This window comes from Cheilinus undulatus, linkage group 11, assembly GCF_018320785.1.
Source record: "Cheilinus undulatus linkage group 11, ASM1832078v1, whole genome shotgun sequence".
NCBI classification, from domain to species: Eukaryota; Metazoa; Chordata; class Actinopteri; order Labriformes; family Labridae; genus Cheilinus; species Cheilinus undulatus.
The window spans coordinates 29438600-29453608 of NC_054875.1; the positions used below are offsets into that span (position 1 = coordinate 29438600).

The window sequence follows — 15009 nt, forward strand, 5'->3', positions numbered from 1 at the left end:
GCCGCCTGTGCTGCAGCTCTGAACACAGACGAGACTAAGTTCTTTTCATAATGTGCAGGGCTCATTGTGGAGACATGAGGGTGCTTGCATTCCAGCAGCACACAGGAACTGGAAATCAAGATATACTGACTCGGCATGAGAAAAGATTGGAACAACACGCACCCACAAACTCCATAATCAGCTCCTCTGATCCTCCTGCAGCTGCACAGAAAGCCATTACTGCGCTCAGCGCGACCTGCGGATTCATAAAACTTGAAAGCCCCGCCCACCTGACAGCCAGCGTCTGTTTACGAAAAGTCACGGGAACAGCATGGAGAGAAAGGTGCACAGCGGAAAATGTCATTCCGTGCTGCCAACAGGGGGAACAACTAGTCTTCACGGAGAGCCAAGTACCACCGCCACAATGTAGTCCGTCACGTTTGTTTGACTGATATTTGGAGGATTTCTGCCATCTGCATGTCAACGTGGAGCTTCTATGGGCTTGTGGGACTACTTAACGCGCGTAACGGGAGTATTTCACATTCTGACTAATCACCCACATCGACTTAAAACAATGGCGAGGCGTAAAAGGCGCAACGTACTGATTTAAACCCAGGCTGGACTACACCAGAACCATCTCCCGGGCTTCTGCGATACAACAGGGGGGGAAAGGAAAAGGTTTCCGGAGCGACATGGAAAGCCCGAGTGAGAACCCTACAAGGGCTGTGGAATATTTGAAGGAGCTTAACAAGATCATCGAGACCCAGCAGGAGTTGCTGGAGAGGCAGAGGGGAAGGATAGAGGAGCTGGAGCAGCAAGTGTCCGACTTGTGCACAGAGAACGCCTGTTTGAAGGAGGAGTACCAGCGGCACCTGGCAACCTGCAGGCTGCTGCAGGGCAGCAACAGCCCAGTCTCTCTGGGAGCCATAAATGAGCACATCACTCATGAAAAGTAAGACTGAACATCAGTTCTTATTGTTTCATTAACATTTGATGACCCTAATCTTTCAATGCATCTCCTTAAATATTTAAAGTTACAAATTGCACTATTTTTAAGTAACTATTGCAGAATCAGTTCAACACAGTGATCCGCAGATGCGTTCAGACATGGGCATTAGATTGTGTCCTTTTACGGTACTGATGTTTGCTGATGGAAAATGAGTCCTTGACTTACGCAAAGCACCGTTATAGAGGGAGTGTTTCTGACCATATAAATAGGCATACCACCCAGTATGGTCAGTGTATTAATGGATAAATCACTGTGTTTTTTTAATTGGTTATATTCCAGTCCAGCTGTTTCATTTCTGTTTTCCTTTGAGAATGTGCGTTTTAGAGTGTGTGAGAACTATGGCTGTCAAGATACCAGGATTTGAAACTTAGATGATATGAGGGTTGCCACGATAGAGATTTGACCATAGATATTACACAAGGATCGTCATGATACCAGAATTCTAAACATAGATATGACATAAAAGTGTTGTCACTGACAAGCATTTTAATCATAGATATGACATAATGGTTGTCATCATACCAGAATACAGAGCATTAGTTCTAGGGATGAGTTTCAAAATCTGATATCAATACAGTACTGATACCAACACATCCAGTCCCTACTGTAGCAAATTACAAGACAGATGTTGGTGCTTCATTTTGGTGTCTCACCTCCTCAACACAATCCCCGTCACTCCTACGGAAAGGCACAAAATACAATATGGGAAGGAGTTACACCTGTTTTCTTTACCTATATGTTCAGACGGTATCTAGTATCTGGATCATTTTCGATTCCAAGACAGCTTTGATCCAGCTGCCGACTTTTAAAGCATTTTTTTTCCTCTTAAGAATGTCAATTCAGCCACGATTTAACATCAGGGTGGGAAAAAACCCGAATAATACCCAACCCTACGTGTTTGTAGATTGGTTGTAAAAAATGACTTTGTAGCAGTGTTAATTTAGTCAACTCTTGACTAAAAATGTTCATCGACAGCCTTTTTTCCATGATAAAAACTAGACTAAGACTAACAAAAATATAATTTTGATGACTAAAACTGACAAAAGGTAAGTTTATTTTTCGTCAAGATGACTAAAACTAGGGGAGCAGGTGGCCTAGTGGTTAAAGGTGCTCCCCATGTGCGTGGGCGGCCTGGGCTCGAATCCAGCCTGAGGCCCTTCACCGCATGTCTCACCCCCACTCTTGACCCTGTTTCTGATTCTATCCACTGTCCTCCTCTATCTAATAAAGGCACAAAAAGCCTGAAAATAAATCTTTAAAAAAAAGATGACTAAAACTAGACTAAAATGTAATGTACTTTTCATCAGACATTAAAAATCCATGACATTTCTCTACTGTGGGTAAATCTGTCAAAAAACAATGCACCTGTATTTCTTTTGCCTCTCAGCTGTTGAATGCAGGGACCTCAGGTTTGGCATAGAACACACTACCATGATTTGGTAAGATTTAGGCAAGAGAATAAATACTTGGACTAAAAGTAAAGACTAAAAGGTAAGGACTTTTTATGAACTAAAACTAGACTAAAATGTTTCTGAGTTTTTGTCGACTAAAACTAAACTAAAACTAAAAAGATTGGAAATGACTAAAATGTGACTAAAACTAAAAGACATGTAATCAAAAGAGTAGGACTATGACAAGAATAGCTCTCAAAACTAACACTACTTTGTAGTAAACTCATTAGCACAGTAAAAGAAGGACGTGGGACACCATTCTAGCCTCCACAATGGCATCATCCATGTTGCAGAATTAAAAATATTCCATCAAAATGAATGGCATCAAACTGGAAAAGATGTGGTGTGGCGATTTAAAAGTTTTAAATGCAATCACTGTTCAGTTTAACCGTTATTTCCTTTGCACACAGAAACAAAATTATTTCACAAAACAAAAAACTACCAGGGCCAAAATGATTATCCTTTGAGTAGAGAAGGCGAGCTCAACTCAACAAAATGCAGGAATATCGGTGCCGGCTCAAAAACACTGAGAAGCAAAAAAACCAAACCGATGATGAGTGCCGATTGGCTTGTTTGCTTCAAAATGATTATCCCCTTTAGAATGGACTTTTTTATTGAGCCACAGCACAAACCACTGGCGTTTAGTGATGTGCCTTAACATTGTGCTCAATGATTGTAAAATCAGGTTTAAATCGTAGGCTGTCTTCCAGTTTGTAAACTTCAGAAGGGTTTTGAGCTGTCACTTGGGAAAGCATCATTGCAAAAACAAAAGAAATCAGTTTAGACTTTTGAAAAAGAATGATTGATGCTCACAAAGCAGGAAGAGGATATATAAAGTTATCAGAACTTTTCCAAGTGTCAAGAACTGGGGTGAGAAGGATCACCAAGAAATTCAAAGAGAGCCACAACACACAACAAGCCTGGCAGAGGTAGGAAGATAAACATTTCAAAGACTCTTGAAAGAAAACTAGTGAGAGATGTGTCTAAAGACCCCAGAACAACTGCCAAGACACTAGTGAATGACTTAGCATCGTCGGGAATTGTAGTCTCAAAGACTACAGACCAAGAAAAAGTCCAGTTTTGCAGAAGAGACACCTTCAAGACAGACTGAAGTATGCAAAGGACATTCTGGAGAAAGATTATGCATACTGGAAGCATGTCCTTTGGTCAGATGAGACCAAACTAGAGTTCTTTGGTAACATTGCTTATGTTTGTAGAAAGACAGGAGAGGCGTATAAACCAAAGTGCACATCAGTGGGAGGATTACGCTAAGGGAATGCTTCAGTGCATCTGAAGCTGGGAATCTTGTAAAGGCGAAAGGAATCATGAAAGAAAACCTCAAGCAGTCAGCAGCAAAGCTGGGTCTAGGTTGTTGCTTTGTCCTTCAACATGACTATGACCCGAAACATACGGCGCTCCTGCCGAAGAACAACTTCCAGAAGACCAAAATGAACATTGTTGAGTGGCCTGCAAAAAACCCTGACTAGAATCCCGAAGATCCATGCCAGAAGGCCATCAAATCTAGAGGAGCTTGACAGATAGGCCAAAGAAGAATGGGAGACTTGATGAAAACTACAGCAAACAACTGGAGGCTGTTATCCAGCAAAAGGAGACTGACTATTAGCACCAGGGTGGCTGATAATTTAGACCCTGGTAGTTTTTGTACGTTAATTTAGTTTCTGTGTGCAGAGTAAAATAATGTCACTATATCTGTATATCATCTGTATATGCGAGCAGTGAAACATCACTTTTTGCTTGTTAAAGTTTGAACTGCAATGCATGATGATAATTTAGGAACACTCTTGTCATACATTTAACATTTTAGTACAAAATGGGTATACACTTTTACTTGACGGAGAAGGATCTGCTCAAAAGATGCTCCCAGGGTTAGTCAAGCACCATGCTTTTACTCTCAAGGGACCGCATAGCTAGAAACCCCATATAGATACATTTCTAACAATGTGTTCTGAATGCAATAAAATTAGTTCAGAAGTTGTTAATCAATAGTAGCATGAATCTGAATGAGGATGCAGTAAGCTTTATGCTATAAAGGAGGAGGCTGGGGTGGAGGAGGTTAAGCTTTGCCAGCAGCAGCTTGGCGCGTTGGCATTAATGCAAGCAGGGATTAGTGAGAAGTATGTCATATTTAAATACACTGCTTTGTTGAGAGAAAGAGCTGTGATTGGCTGTGGGAGTTGGGAGCTGGGACTACTGTGTCTTCTGGCTTCTACTTTTGACAGCACATTGTGGGATATTACAAGTGCACTGTATTGGGTACAAAATGTTTACATAGAATTTGTGCACTATCACAAAATGGCATATCTACTACAATAGGATGTGATTTCAGAGACAGCCCTGGCCTTAACATTGGCACTGTTTTATTGTGTTATATAGACTGTGTTTTGGAATTTTCAATATTGAAGGATTTATTCCTCTCCTAAGAACCTGCCTAAGGAAACGGATGTGTTACTTTCATTCTTTTGCACTTGACGATACTTTAGCTCACCTAAATAATAAGAGAAAAGTGTCAAAGTTTTTGGCAAGATACTTGTAAAATCAAACAATTTTGTTACCTGTTTTGATACCATAGGAATGAGTAAGTTACTGACGCTTAACATTAGGCTAAAGCTTGCAAGCATCCTTCTGCACAGTATCTATGTGCATAAAGATTTTTGGAACCAAAAAACTGCCAATAAATCTGTGCAACAAACAATGTCACCTCCATCATTCTGTCTGCTTGGAAGAGCCATAAACATAACTTTAACACCAAATGGACCTTAGAAACATTGTTCAGAGTACATTTGAATGAACCACTGCTACTCTCTCTTGCTTGCAGCAGCTTTGGGCGAAAATACAACTGATGATTTGTATTTTTTTTTTCAAAGCTTTGATATTGTTTGATACCAAGATCATTAAAAATACGGGGGCTGTATTTTAAATACATGTAATACTGAAAAAAATATCAAAGTGGTGGAAGATTTGACCACCTTGGTGAGACTGTTGAAATATGTAGAAGATCCTTTTTAGATTGTGCTGTGAACAGTTTTGATACAAACATTTTCATGCATTTGTGAAAGCAAACTTATTCTTATGTTTTCTCATTATTCTGCTCTGCAATCCCTGTTACAGGGACTTTGAATTTTCTAAGAGTTATAACTTTGTCTATATGCAGTAGCCCTCAGTTGTGTCAAAAGAGGATTTCATTTGCATGGACAAGCACAGTAATTCAGAATATGAAGTGCATTTGCTACCCTGGGTAAAAACTGCACGCTCTTGAGCTAGATCCATTATTATGCAATGACATTTTAGGCTTGCTTGGTCCAATTTGCAGGTATTAATTGAACCCCTACAGAGCAGGGCAGGGGCAGGGCAGGTATAGTGTAGCATTATATCAGGAGCATTGCTAAGACCCTGATAGTGAGACCTGCAGTCAGGATTACCCTGTTCTGTTTAAAAGTTCATACTCTGTTAGCTATATCTACAAAATGCTTCAGTGTGCACACATGCAACTCAGCATTTGACAGGCAGAAGGATCATGTGATCATACTTGACCTTTGTGTCCAGGAAAGTGTTGGTGTCATGAAGATCAGTGGCAGCAAATCAATACTGATGACTCGTGGACTATATGTCTTTGCTGCCTGATAAAACCAGACTCATAAGATTAGGACGTACTGTAACACTGACCTTTAGCTCGCTCTGTGTATAAATCTCTCTCTTAGGCTTTATGGAGGAGTATTTGTTCTGATTTCCCTGGAATATCAGACCATCTCCATCTTTCATTCTGCACCGTCACAGTGTCTGAACACTATTTCTGTCCAGCATTGGTAGACTGGCACAGAGTTACGCATTGAGCCTGTGATTACCCCAGTGAACCTGATGGAAAATGACAGCTATAAATGATGTGACGGGTGGTTTATGGAGGATACTGGGTTTAAAATGTTATATAAATGTGGTGAACAATCTGAAGAATGCAGTAGTCCAAAGCAAGACTGATTGTTTGATTTACAAAAGGTCATTGTTTATGAAGAAACTGGCATTTAAATAGTGCGTACTCAGAATTTAAGCCTCTATTTTTGCCTTTTACCAAGGCCAGAAAAACAATGCCAGTCAGAGCAGTTAAGATGTTCATCTCATAGACTTTTAGCTTAACTCCAGGTTCTCCTGAGAGATTTGAAGAGCTGCCTTAGATGAATGCCTTCTCTTCACCTGTCTTTAAATGCAAACGTCAGCAGGGAGGACTGCGAATCTTCTTGAAGACTTAAATGCTATTTGAAGTGTCTTCTTTGCTTTGGTGACTCGTAATTGGCATTTTATGTGTTTTGATTGGTTGTTTGGTCAATCCAATGAGGAAAAAAAAAACATTAAATTGGTTCAAGATTTTGGTTTATAACATGCCATTGCACCTGTCTGTTAGACTGAAATCAGATGGTCTGATTTGCAGGTTTTTTATAGAGCTCAACAGTACCTGCCCACTTTCTCAGTGGCACTGGTTCTAGAAGCGAAATTCACCATTCCAACGCCCACTGACAGTTCGTAAAATCTGTATTACAATATTTTCAATGCATAATCCAGGCTTACCCGCTATCTGAGTATTCATAAAACATTTGATTTGGCACAATAATGGCGTTCAAAAACTGAGAAAAAGGCAAAGGTACAAGACTGTGTACGTATTTCTTCCCAAGGAGGAAGGAACTGCGCATCCCACAATTCATTGCAATTCATTTTATTCATTGTAAATGATAACTTTTCAAGCTTTCAAACCCCATATTTACCTTTTTTCTACTTTTATCTTTATTGAAGTGATTTCATTTGAAATAATACTGTCGTAATAAGTCGTAATAAAATCATTTTTCTCTTCATACTGCAGCAGCATTAAATGTCATCATCAACAGCTGACAGACTTTGTTCGCGGGATCAGTAGATATTTCCATGGTAACCCAAGACCCCACCAAACAGAGAGGTTGCTGTGACACTCAAGGATTGTGGGTATTGAAGTATTTGTTGCTGAGAATACAAATAAACTATGTTTTTTTAAAATGAGGTTGATATCTTGCAAACTTTTGGCCTTTGCAGAATCATATACCATTGTTTCACGCCCGGTTAGCTTGTGATAGGTCTGACTTGGACACTTATAAAATAGGACTAATGATTAAATCTGCTATGGAGAAGATGAATAAGATATTTGCTTCTGGAATCATACTGCTGAGCCCTATTTGTGTTGCCAGCTTTTCATCGGATTACGTTTTTGTTACCCAGTGCAACACCCTTTTTTTCATCAACTTGGAAACCGATCATTTGTTTTCCTTCTGACGTGGAACTTGCGCAGCTGATATCAGAATGCAGATAGTGGGAGGCATCAGCAGTGATCCAAATTTGTTACAGAGGGTCAGCTGTGCTTTGTTTCTTCACTAGCTGCCACAGAAAGGATTTGAGAGTGTTGAGGGCAATTTCCAGTTCAGTTTGACTACTAACTGCATCTGCATTTATGTAGCCTAATAATCTTGCAAGACATTTTTTCTCCTCGATAAGAAATTGTGACGTTTCAGTTTTCACAAGATCTTGTGGCACAAAATCTTGTCACACCCCTAGTTGATACCAATTACTAACAAGAAAACTTTAATTGGCTGCTTGGAATCTCTGCATTTCACTTAAACTGGGGCACTATGAATCTCAGGACATACAGGGTCATTAAAAATGCATCCATAGCATCCTTCATGGCCTTACTAGTAGTAAAGTAGTAGACATTTGTTTGAAGCATTTGAGGGGCCTCTAAAATTTGACAGCCTTTGCAGTAGGCCTTAATAAGCTTTCTGAAGGGTGCACAAATTGAATTTGGACAGTAGCATGTAGTATAGCTGTTTTGAACACATTAGTTGTATTTAGCTGAAACACTGCTCTGTCTCAAAACATCCTCACCATGTTGTTATGTTGGCAACATGCTCTTAGTCTTGTTGATATTTGTTGCACTAAATTATTAATCAGAAACTAATTTGTATGAGGGCTGAGAGGGAAATAATTCAAGCTTTAGTAGGCCTAGAGTTAGTCACCTAAAATCAGTCTTCAGTATAGAGAAGCAGTCGTTTATTGGCTACATTTTCTATCTAGCTGGTGGCAGTTATTCTTTGATAGTTTAATCAAAAAGAGTCCCATAACCATCAATAACCTTACATAGCCTAAGAATCTCCATTTTCTTTCTCTGTACCTCAGTGTGGCAGGGATTTAATCACGTTTTCTTGAAAAACTGCTGAAAAACAATCATATCATTCATATCAGGCTTTAAATACATTATCAGCAAACAGGAGATTCCAGTGTTGTTTTAATGGACCTGTCCTCCATAATAATGTCCTGTCCATTAGCAGAGAAGAGGCACATCAAGCTCTCTGTGACATGATAATTTGTGATTAGTCATGAAAAGTTTGTTGACAATATGCCAGGAATGTAGACACCCTGTCTTTGTGCTGTCAAGATTGTCCTTTCCTCTATCACGAAGCTGGTTGTCATTCAAGTTATGTGAACAGAGCTACTTCCCATAAGGAAGCTAGGACTTTATGTAAAATAACATCCATTTTTAAGCTGAGAGCCATTCTTGTTTTGTATGCAGCAGATCATTGTGTATCTAATGTCTTCTATTCAAGAAACCCAATTTTTTTAGGTTTACAGAAGTCCTTGAAGCCTACGTGTTTGAGAGAGCAGAGCTTAGAAGGGATACTTTTAAGTTTGGGAAACTCTTATGAGCTTTCTTGTTAAAACAAGACAAACTGGTGGTCACGTCCAATGTCTCTGCACACTTAGTATGTACCTGTTGCTGGTAGACCGTTAGCTTAGCCTTGCATAGCATAGCATAAGGAATGGACACGGCTTGCCTGGCTAAGCTAAAAAGATACAACATCCTTCAGAAAGCACCTTTAAAGGTCACTTTATACGTCGCTGGGTAATTGGTTTAAAACTCTATTATCTAGGGATGTGTGGATTGGCCATTAAACACACAGTCATATCTGATAGTTGGTACCAGAATTATGCCAGCCAGAAGTTTCAAGTAATTGCATTATAAACACACCCATGTCCAGTCACTGATTAAGCAGTATTTCTGGCTACCATTACACAATGAAGACAAAAGAACACTCCAAGCAACTCAGAGAAAAGGTAGAGGAAAAGTGCGTGTAGGCTTATTGACGACACAGTATGACACAAAGCTCATCTTAAGTGTGTATGCCAGCATCAGAGAAAGGCAAGAGCTGAAGATTATTAAAAGAAGGAATCAGAAGCTTTAGTTTTGTTTTTAGACATCACACCTTAAACAGTGCTTTTTCTGGAGGGACGTAGGCCTACCATTGGACTTCTCTCTTTCTCACAAACACATAACATACTCTGTTTTGCATGCCTGCACAAGATGACGATTATACATCACAAAAGAAATAGAAGCAAGCAGGCTGTGAATATACCAGGACAAGCTGCCTGGTTATCATCTTTGAGTGGGAAACTGGTGTAGTCTTCAGTCCTATGCTGGAGGCTCCCAGTCTGGCTGAATCATGAATCATCTTGCTGTGGTGAGATAACTGTTGAGCTCATGCAGGCTGTTAAACTTTTATGAAGATAGAAAATAAACAAGGTTCAGGGCCATGTGGAGAGTAATGCCAAATTATGTAAATTTTCCTTCTCAGCCATTGCACCCCCGCTTAACATCCATATTTCAAACATTTTTTGCTTTTGTGTTTTTTTTCTCCTTAGATCTACGTTCTATGTTCTTGTTTAACAGAGACAAACATGTCATGTGTAGGGCATTTTCAGTAGAGATACTTGGCTTAAATGGCAGATTTTTATTAGATACATGATCAGAAGAGTAGAGGAGTCACTGATTGGATCACCTGGTTAGCACTCTTGTGTTTGCAGCTGAGAAAAGCAGTGTGTGCAGTGTAGGGTAATTATAACGGCTAATTGAATCGCCAGCCAATAAGTATTACACACATCAGCACTGTGAATCAAATTAAAGTGAAATGCAGCACCTTCAACTGTCCTTTTGAAAACAACTCTGTCAACATCTCTGCTGCTGCTTCGGTGTTACAGTTTTATTGAGTAGACACTTTTGTACATGGCAGAGTGAGTACAACACAAGCACACCAGATTTAGATCAGACTCAGGTCCTGCCATTCATTGTTATAGATAAAAACAACTCAACAACTCATCATCACCCTGAGATCTCAGTATTCTCATCCATGACACTGTCATCAACATCAACATCTTTAGCACCAAACTAAAAACTATTGAGTTTGTTCCCAAAGAGCTGGGTCTGAGCCTGCTAGTTCTGCTTCTAGTGCTGCTGCTCAGTCATCCACTTGGAGCAGCTGTGTTAAAATCCCCCAAACTTTGTTTGAGCCCTTTTAGTTAAAACAAAATATTGATTAAAAGTTGTTGTCTTATCTGTGTTGTCCTTATTGAACCCAGCAGATTAAAACCTGTTAGCAAACTGAACAGTATATTATAATGCATGTAAGGTTTGGTGGGTGGAATGACTGTAAGGGGAAGGCAAGGCTGCCCATAAGTGGGGATAAAGGGGAGAGCCTTCTGGGGCCCAGCCAAACCAGGGACCATGTAGGTCAGCAAAGTAATGGTCGGTTGTTAAGTTGAGCTCTGATAACCATATTTTAATTTAAACCTGAATAATAACCACTCTTATCAAAGTGGCAAAGAAATAGTTTAATTTATTACTAAGTGTATACAATACAGCCTTTTGAAAATGTAAACCGTTAAAACAGAATTACCTTTTCATTGGCAATGTTAACAATGTGGATGAGCATGCTGAATTAAATTATTAGGAAAATGTGGCAACTTCATAGCTAGGCCATTATATTCACAAACAAAAACAGCAGAAGAAACTGACACCACTTTAATAGAAACAAATTGAATAACTGTTAAACAAAACGGTGAAAAGCTGCAAAAAAAAGTTGCAGAAATTAGGCAGAAATGGGCACAAATGGATTAAAAGCAGCAAAAACGGCAATAAACCTCAGAGAAAAACAGTTAAAAATGATAAAAGAGAAGAAGTAAAAATGGGCAACAATTGGCAAAGTGGGTTAAATGTGGCAAAATGAAGTGGGATAAATGGGCGAAAAGTGCATCAATGGGTTAAAAGTAGTAAAATAGGACAAAAGATTCCCAAAAAAATGGGTTAAATGTGGTAAAGAAAGTTGCAAAAAAATCAGTTGACTGTAACAAAGAAGTGGCAAAAATGGATGATAAGAGGCAAAATCAGTTTTAAAAAAAGCAAACAGGTTTAAAGTGGCAAAGAGAAGGGACAGAAATGGGTTAGATGTGGAGAAAAAGGTGGCAAAAAAGACCAAAGTAACAAAAAGAAGTGGCAAAAATGGGCCAAAAGCAACAAAAATTGGTTACAAGGGGCAAAGTACAGAAAAAAATAATCAAGACAATGTGTTGAATGTGCCAAAAAAGTAGCACAAGATGTTGCAAACATGGGTGAAAAGCAGCAAAAATGGGTTGTAAGTGGCAAAAAGGGGGAAAAGGACATAAAATAGGTTGAATGTGGCAAAAAAGTGGGAAAAAGATGTGGCAAACATGGGTGAAAAGCAGAATTAATGCATAAAAGCTGGCAAAAAGTTGTGGCAAAAAATTTGCAAAGACAGCAAAAATGCATTAAAAAGGGTGGCAAATGGGTTAAATTTGGCAAATAGAGGTGGAAAACATGGGTGAATTGCAGCAAAAAATTGACAAAAAGTGGCATAAATGGGCAAAGAGCAAAAATGGGTTAAAAGTGGCAAAAACTAGAAACCAGGGGCAAAAACAACAACAATAAAAAAAAAAAAAAGGTTGATAGTGGCAAAAAGTTGAAAACAATAGTCAAAAAATAGCAAAAATGGGTTAGAAGTGGCAAACAGCTGTGTCAAAAAAGGTGAAAAACAGCAAAAAATGGGTTCATAGTGGTTAAAAGTTGAAAACAATGGCCAAAAAAAAAGCAAAAAATGGCAAAAGAAGTGGCAAAAATGGGCAGAGAAAGCGGTGAAATGGGTTAAAAAGTAGCACAAATAAAAAATGTCAGTGAGGTAACTATTAGCCAGGATGCTAGCACTAATGCTACTGATCCAGCACTTGAGCATTGACTGGGGCTGTGGTCAACCAAAGAAAAACTTGGTCGACCAAAATCGCACCCAGGCACCAACCAATTGATTGGTCTTTCAGGTAAAAAAAATAAAAATTAAAAAAATCTCTAATCTCTAATTTAGTCTGTAATTTTAGTAGTAATTTTGCAATTTAGTCACATTTAGCTGTTAAGTATGTTCATACCTTATAGATGTACCTGTCAGTTGTTAGAGACATATTCCTTTGCCCATTATCATTATACTGTCATGATAGTTACAAGCTGCTCTGTTATTTTTTCGCACTAATTTGGTTTAAGGTTAACCATGCAAAGCAGATGGATACGTCCGTTTCCTTGTTTTTCACTGGCGAATCCATCCTGCAAAGCTCCCATCTGAATCGTTTGGGCCCGGTTAGAAAGTGACAGGACCAATCAGCGACGAGGGCCAGTACTTTCAGGCGCAGCAGAGTCGTGACGTAAACAAGCAGCAGCAAGAGCTGGTGCAGTTATGGAGGAAGAGATTAGCATGGATGCTGCTAAAGCACCAGTTTTATCAGAACTTGACAACATTTCTTTGTTAAAAGAAGAATAAAGAACAGCAGTGAGTTTTTTCTTTTGAAAAACGGCAAAAGTCGAGTACTTACATGTCTATAGTTGCCATGTTTCGCATTATTCCTCAGTAGCTGTGCATGCGCAGCTTGATAGCGGCTACGTCACGTGCTTTGTTGCTCTGATTGGCCTGTAGAGATGTGACAGAACGTTCACCCAATCACACTCCAAGTTTTTTTCAAAGCCTCTGTGTGAAACATATCCATCTGGCGTATCAGGTTAGTTTAAGGTGTCATCAGTAAAGATTTTCTATTTAAAAAAGAAAAATTTAGAAATAAAGGAACGGTTTTATTCTTTCTCACATCAGGTTACAGATAATTTAGTTCTTTGCTGAAAAGTGCCACAGTTTGTCATCATGGACTGACTATAAATGAAAGTTCTTTCCATGTCTGTTGTTAGTACAGTTCTTTCCTCCAGCTTCCTGTAAACACAGCACAGAGAGCAGGAAATGTGATGTATCACTGATAGTGGATCCTGTGGTGCCAAGTCAACAGATTTCTCTGTGAATTCTGCTGAGCAGACTCCAGCATAACATTGTCTGTTAGATTCCCATGATGTGAGGCTTTTGTACTTGTATTGGAAACCTCATCGATGTGAGCTGACCTTTGTGTCAATCCATAAACTTGGGTGCTTGTAACCCCAAGGAGCTGGATGGGGAGAAAAGGAGGAGTTTCATAGTTTCTTCAGTTCAAGTTTTAAGTACATAAAAACAGATGGTTGAAGTAGCACTTGGCTAGGAATTAGCAATCACACAGATCAGGTTTCTCCTGTTCATGCTTAGTGAGATGCCTGCTGTGTCAGCCCTTTAGTCCAATGGTATTTATGCTGACCCCATGCAGTTCTCTCTGCTAATGGTCTGCGTTTTAAACAGCACTCTACTGTTACTTGTATCCCCTGTGCTCACTTAGGAATTAAATGACAGCTATAACACAAGATTGGGTTGCAAGTTTTTTTTTGCAACAGGCATCATTGATAAATGACTTTTCATGGGCAGTTAAGTTTGACTTCCTTAAAAGTTTCTGCAGTTTTTCACACTCATGTCTGGTGTGTCTGGTTGTTCATGTTTGTTAAAAGTAGGGAAGGAATGCAGCCAAACACATTTACTTAAGTACTACACTGACTTTGAGTTTTGAGACACTTAACTTGAGTATTTCCTTTTAAAAATGCTTACCTCAGTATTCACATTTGGATATTACACAAAGTAGGCTGAAACAAGTGGGTCCATCCATTAATTCATTATCTACACTGCTTATCGGGTCGTGGGGGGCTGGAACCTATACAAGCTGTCATTTGGCAAAAGGGAAGGGTACACACCCTGAAATGGTTGCCCTCTATCTTTACAAGCCTTCCAGGGCTGGCTGCCGAGAAGCATCCCCTCAGCATGATGCTGCCACCACTGTGCTTCACAGTGGGGATGGTGTGGGTTTTTTTTGATGTGCAGTGGTGCCCACAAAATATAGTGTCATGTCTGATGGCCAAAAAGCACCATTTTCGTCATCAGACCAAGAACTTTTTTCCACTTGACCATGGAATCTCCCACATGCCTTTTGGCAAGATATGGTCAAGATTTAATGAGCTTCAGAGTAGCCATAGGTGTCTTGGTTGTCTCTCTCACTAGTCTCCTTCTTAGACAGGTCACTCAGTTTGTAAGGAGGGTCTGATCTAGGAAGATTTACATATGTGCCATAGTGGTTCCATTTCTTGATGATGGATTTAACTGAACTCCAGAGGATGTTCTGTTCATTGGATTTTTTTGTATCCATCCCCTGACTTAAGCTTTTCAATAACATTTTTTATGAGTTGCTTTGAGTGTTCTTTTGTCTTCATGGTGAAATGGTAGCCAGGAATACTGATTAACCAGGGCCTTCCAG

The 15009-nt window shown here is 39.4% G+C and overlaps 1 protein-coding gene across 2 annotated transcripts in view; it reads left to right on the forward strand.

Moving 5' to 3' along the window:
* Positions 1-344: 344 nt before the first annotated feature.
* LOC121517877 (IQ motif and SEC7 domain-containing protein 1-like) overlaps positions 345-15009 on the forward strand; it is a 174298-nt gene continuing 159633 nt past the window's right edge. For both annotated transcript variants that reach the window (XM_041799960.1, XM_041799967.1), the window contains exon 1: positions 345-931. In XM_041799960.1, coding sequence (XP_041655894.1) covers positions 672-931 — 260 coding nt within the window. In that variant the 5' untranslated portion in view covers positions 345-671. The remainder of the gene's footprint in view (positions 932-15009) is intronic.